This window comes from Eucalyptus grandis, chromosome 6, assembly GCF_016545825.1.
Source record: "Eucalyptus grandis isolate ANBG69807.140 chromosome 6, ASM1654582v1, whole genome shotgun sequence".
NCBI lineage: Eukaryota > Viridiplantae > Streptophyta > Magnoliopsida > Myrtales > Myrtaceae > Eucalyptus > Eucalyptus grandis.
In genome coordinates this window covers 11,956,326-11,961,594 of record NC_052617.1, presented here as the reverse complement: position 1 = coordinate 11,961,594, position 5,269 = coordinate 11,956,326, and the positions used below count along the sequence as shown (strand labels likewise).

Here is a 5,269-nt window from a genome sequence, read left to right as displayed (position 1 = left end):
GACACTTGGTGCTCTAAAAAGTAATGTGATCAAATCGAAAGATGGCCTTTGCCAAAATTGGATTGTCGACGAAATATTTTTCACCAAAAATCATTCTTCAATTTTTACTAAGAGCAAATATGTTTTGTGGCAATTTCGAACATGAATTTTTATTGATGGTTACAAGAAAAAAAATATACTTCAACGAGGAAACCTGATAACATAAAGAGTATTGTTGAAATAAAATTGACAACAAAGTGTGATCACAAAGATACAACGTTGAGAAGATTTGAAGGCTACAATTGGAATTGAAAGATATTTAAATTGTAAAAGGAAAATATAAAGATAATTTTGCAAGAATGTTGAGTTGTTTGATTGATAGATCCTAGCTTACAAAGAGTATAACGTGGCTATTTATTTATAACCCACCATTGACGGTCACATACAACGGTTTCAAATTGGGAATTTAAACGACAAAGAACTTGTGTTATCCACTAACTCTTATTATCTAAAACAACAAGAAGCTAAACATTTGTAAATTAGCGACAAAAAAACATAACTACCTAGCAACTACCTAGTAACTAGTTCTTCGTGCCAATTCACCATTGTTGATGATTCCGTTGATCAATTTCTTAGGTCTTGATAAAAGGCTCTCGTTGATGACTTTTTTAGCGAGTTGTCAATTCCTTCCAAGCTGTCGATCGTTCCGTTCACTGTCGACCGGAACCTACTCTCATCGATTTAGTCTGATACTCGTCGATAATAATGAAAAAAGTCTGATCATTTTTTGGCGTCAACAAAGGGGTGTCGAACTCCAGCAATTGGCAGCATTGGGCAAGGCAAAGATAAGGAGACAAGAAGAAGGCCACCGAGGTGCAGAAAGCTGTCCCGAGCATAACGAAGATCGAAAATTGGAAGGATTATTTCTTTCTTGGACTTTGGCACTGCCGACTGCCGAGTACTTGAAAAAGAGCGGAGACCGGGATTCCCCCAAAGCCGCGTTTGTGTCGAGATATGCCGTGGAGCGTCCGCGTCTGGGCATTGCACGGTGCCTTCGGTAGGTATTCCATGCACATTGACCGCAATTCGTTTTCATCAGCATCCCGCACGATTGATGCTCTCCCCCTGGCCCGATCCAGTCTTTCCGATGACCGAGTCAAAGTAAACCCGGTCAATGAAAAACCACCTTTCTTTATCAAACTTAACATTGAACATTTGAATAGACCTCCCAAAAAAAGAAAAGACACACAAATAGAGAGTGAAAAATAATGCGAGATCCTTGGGACGGTGATTTCGCCGTACTGATTGCGCGTTTCCTTTTACCCCTTTTCGAGTCGAGGAAATTAATTTCATACGCGCATCCTCCGTTCTTTTAACATGTCTCGATTCCTGTCGCGTGTTTCGAACATTGACAAGCGCGTTTCTAATTTTAGCTCTTCCAAAAGAGCATGCATACATGTCTTCGACATTGAAATGCGGATTACGCAACAATCGTGTCGTGTTGTGATTTGGCTGGTTAATAATAGAAAGGATGCCTATTTCTAGGAGATAAAACTGAAATCTCGATCTCCCATTTTTTATCTCCTCCTAAATCACGGGGTTCATGACATAAATCTACTCGGGGGAAAAAAAAACATGGATAAACTCCGACGCCCGCCCGAAATAGACGACCAACCGAGGTCGCTTCCCGACTCAAAAGCCGAGTCAAAATTCCAAATCCAATAAAAAAACGAAGATAAAAAATAAAAATAAAAGAATCCGAATCCGAATTCGATTAGAGTAATAATAATTATTAACGCATATATCGCAGTTTACAAACTCTTCGTTTTATCTTCGCCACATCGTTTTGAACGGGTAATCACCGCACCGCACCGCCAAAATCCGAAGCGGCAACGCCGGCATAAGGTGGCCGTCGCCCTCCACGATTCAACGCGCGACTGAACGAAGAAGAAACGGCAGCGGGAGGAAGAGAAGAACCCGCCAAAGGAGAACCGCTTCTTTGATCTCCGCGCGCGACGATGGACTCTCCTCCGAAGGCGAAGATGCGGCCGAGCCCCGCGGCGAGCCGCAGCAGCAGCCGCAAGTTCTTCCGGTGCTTCAGGCCCGCCGTCCTCGACGATGACTACAAAGGAGGCAACCACTGGTGCGAGCAGGGTGTGGACGAGACGTTCTTTGCGGTCGTGGCAGCGAAGGAAAACGAGGGTCATGCTCTGCGTAAGGTTCCGTCGGGGGGTAAAGGAGACGATGGCTCGGACGACGACGATCGCGGGAAGAAGAAGAAGAAGAAGGGTTTGAAATCGTTGGCGCGTGCTTCCAGGGCCGTGTTGTTCGAGACGTCTCTGGTTAGTCTTCTCTCCGCCGTGATGAAGATGATTCTTTTTTTCCTTATAATGGACATCGAAACACAGCATGATCGCTTGTCCGAGTTTCAACGACGAGGATCGTGTTTTTCTCTACTTCGATCTCGCGCATGGATGTCGCGTTATCGCGGGATTTCGTTGTCCCAACTCGATCATGTGCCAAGCATTGTTCGCTCGATCGTCTGTCTTGCCGCGTCGACGGTTCCTCGTTTAACTGCGTCGCCTTCTTACTTTTCCGGGCTCAGATGAAGTTGGATGATTCTTGTTGCTATATCTGCCATCTGGTTTTGCTCGACTGCTGGCCAATATGTTGTATTTGATGGTCGATTTCGATTCTACATCATCACCGGATCTTAATTACCATCTATGACAATGATTTGGTAGATCTTTAGGAGCAATTGGATTAGCACGGTTACAATTGATTCATTAGACTCACCTTTCCGGCTTTGAATTTTTTGTGATCGACAGGCGAAGAAGTTGCGGAAGAAGAAAAGCGCAGAGAATTCGCTCGATTCGATCAGCAATCTGTCCATGGAAGCAGATAGAATTCTGAAGCTCATGCATCAGAATTCCAGCAGCGGAGTTTCGGACAACGACAAGGCCCCAACGACTGAGTCCGATGGCTCTAATTCTTCAGGAGCTGTTTCGCCTTCCCTGAGCTCTTCGCGATCTTCAAGCATGAATTCTTCGATGAGAGGGAGGAGCCAGTCGTCGACCCGGTCTAGTTCCTTCAACTTGAAGCAGATTCAATCGAGCGCCTTAGAGGACGGCAAAGAGCGGCCGTCGCATTCCGAGAACTTCACTATCTGCCTGCTTCTGCTGACCCTTCCGGCGCTGATCCTGTGGGGCAAGGTCTGCGCCATCGTTTGCACTTCGACCTGGCTGCTCCTCATGCCGCGGTGGAGCACAATCAAGTGCGCAAAGTCCCCATTCGACATCGCCGACGAATCGTCATCGATCATGGATTCCCCGGAGTATAAGAAGAAGATCATCTTGAAAGGTCTGTTGCAGAGGAAACAGTGTTGCGGCGCACATCTGCGAGTCGCGACGCATTGAAACATGTTCGTCGTTGCTGCTCTTTTTGTCAAGCTTCATGAGATTTTCTGTTCGAGGTTCGGAAACTAATGCCTACAGGAAAGGAGATGTGATTTTTATTTTTTTTTCGCCGGCTTCTCATTTAATTGTGGAGAATATCGGGGAACTTCCAGGTACAGAAGCTTGGATCGTCGAAACCGGCGAGCTTAAGTTTTACATTTTCGATTCATGTCAATCGTTTTGGTGTCTGCTTTCAATCCGGGTCGGCTCAAACCGCACTCGGAAGCCATTGTTGTGTTCTGAGTATGTATACATTGGAATTCATTCAAGTCCTCCGATACTAGGTGAATGTAAATACGAGGACGAAAGGTACTTTTTTTCTTGCGATGATCGAATTAATTGGTATTGTTTTGTGGGGAAGATTTGCTGAAGTAGTCTTCCTCCGCGAGGTCTGTTCTTTTGCTCTGCAGTAGTCTTTCTCCTTCGGGATTCATCTGTATAATCCCCTTGTTTTTAATTATCAGAATTCTTAATTTATAGATTTAAGCACTTGGTTTGATTTGATTTGATCTGATCCTGTTGTCGAACTGGTGGCTCGGATCATGATCATGTGGGAAAGCAATTTGTCCCGGCAATTCTACTTGCCTTCTTATTCAGCGCGCAAAAGAAGAAAGTAAGAGTAAAAGATGGGACACGTAGAATTTAACGCGCTTCGAAATTTAGATAGAACGTCTTTTCCATTTACTACTCGATTTTTTTCAAAGAATGAGAAAAGCTATTTAGCTGTACTGCTTTCGAAAATGAAACTCGTGACCAAGAAAATTGCAATTACAATCTGCGATGTCTCCTTCAGCTTCTTTTATCTATCTATTTACTATTGGGATAATTGCCAAAAATCTCTTATATCGAAATCAATTCAGTTTCAAATCTTTAAATCTGGTCAATTATAACTCTAAGTTTTTTTTTTTTTTTTTTTTACAATTTGCCAATTTAGTTGGCTAGAAAACCACTTACTTGGACCTTAAACATTCTGTTGTAGTGAATAATTTTGCAAAAAGAAAATAAATTTTTTTATGTTTTATTTTATTTTTCCGTTACGGCGATTTGGGTTGTTGAGGCCTCGCCAATCATTGCGCAACCTTACAAACCCTCGTTAGCCGTTAGCAAAGGCCGCCTCCTAGTCGGCAAAGCTAGGCCTTGACTAGGTATAGGCGAGGGCAACATTTTCCGCAGTCAATGAGGGCTTAAAGGCCCTCATCCGGTGGCTGGTGCGACTTCGATGACTCTTGTCGACCTTGGTGGAAAAAATTAACAAGAAAATTAATATGTTTATTTCAAAAAAATTAAAAATTGTAAAAATTATCCACATAAGTGTTAATTATACCACGTATGACAATTGGCATTACATTAGCAATTTTCAACAAAAAATTGTTGGAAAGACTAACATTAAAAAATTATTAATATGTTTAGAATAAAATTGATCAAATTGAAATGTTTAGAACTTAATTGATATCCGTACAATAAATTTATGATTTTTTTGTACTTTTCCTTAAATTCAAGTAAATTTTACGAGTGCAGTCCTAAAAAGTAGTGCGTTTCTAGGATGCATTCTATTTTTCGTCCCTCTGCTTTTAGGTTTTCTTTGATCAATTTCTTATTCTTTTTATTGGTGTAATCGAGTTATTAAGTTTTATAATTAAGGTACTTTGAAACCCAATCCGGCGAAATCCGGCAGATATGACCTTCGGAATGTGAGGCCTTAAAAAAATTTCCTAGGTGAGCATCCACGTGGGCAACTACAATGGCGAGTTGTGTTTACAGCATGATGATCCGACGTCGTCCACATTGATAAACATTTTTCTTGATGCCGTCCCCAGAGATTTGATTAAAAAAAG

The 5,269-nt window shown here is 42.3% G+C and overlaps 1 protein-coding gene across 1 annotated transcript; it reads left to right on the top strand.

Moving 5' to 3' along the window:
* The first annotated feature begins 1,836 nt into the window (after positions 1-1,836).
* LOC104451503 lies at positions 1,837-3,756 on the top strand. Its single transcript, XM_010066141.3, has 2 exons — positions 1,837-2,321; positions 2,808-3,756. Exons 1-2 carry the CDS (start codon positions 1,998-2,000, stop codon positions 3,393-3,395), a joined length of 912 nt encoding a protein of 303 aa, XP_010064443.2. The 5' UTR covers positions 1,837-1,997; the 3' UTR covers positions 3,396-3,756.
* The last annotated feature ends 1,513 nt before the right edge of the window (positions 3,757-5,269 follow it).

Coding starts and splice junctions, on each gene's coding strand:
- LOC104451503 (XM_010066141.3), top strand. CDS start 1,998: ATGGACTCTCCTCCGAAGGCGAAGATGCGGCCGAGCCCCGCGGCGAGC. Junction 2,322..2,807: donor TGTTGTTCGAGACGTCTCTG/GTTAGTCTTCTC, acceptor TGTGATCGACAG/GCGAAGAAGTTGCGGAAGAA.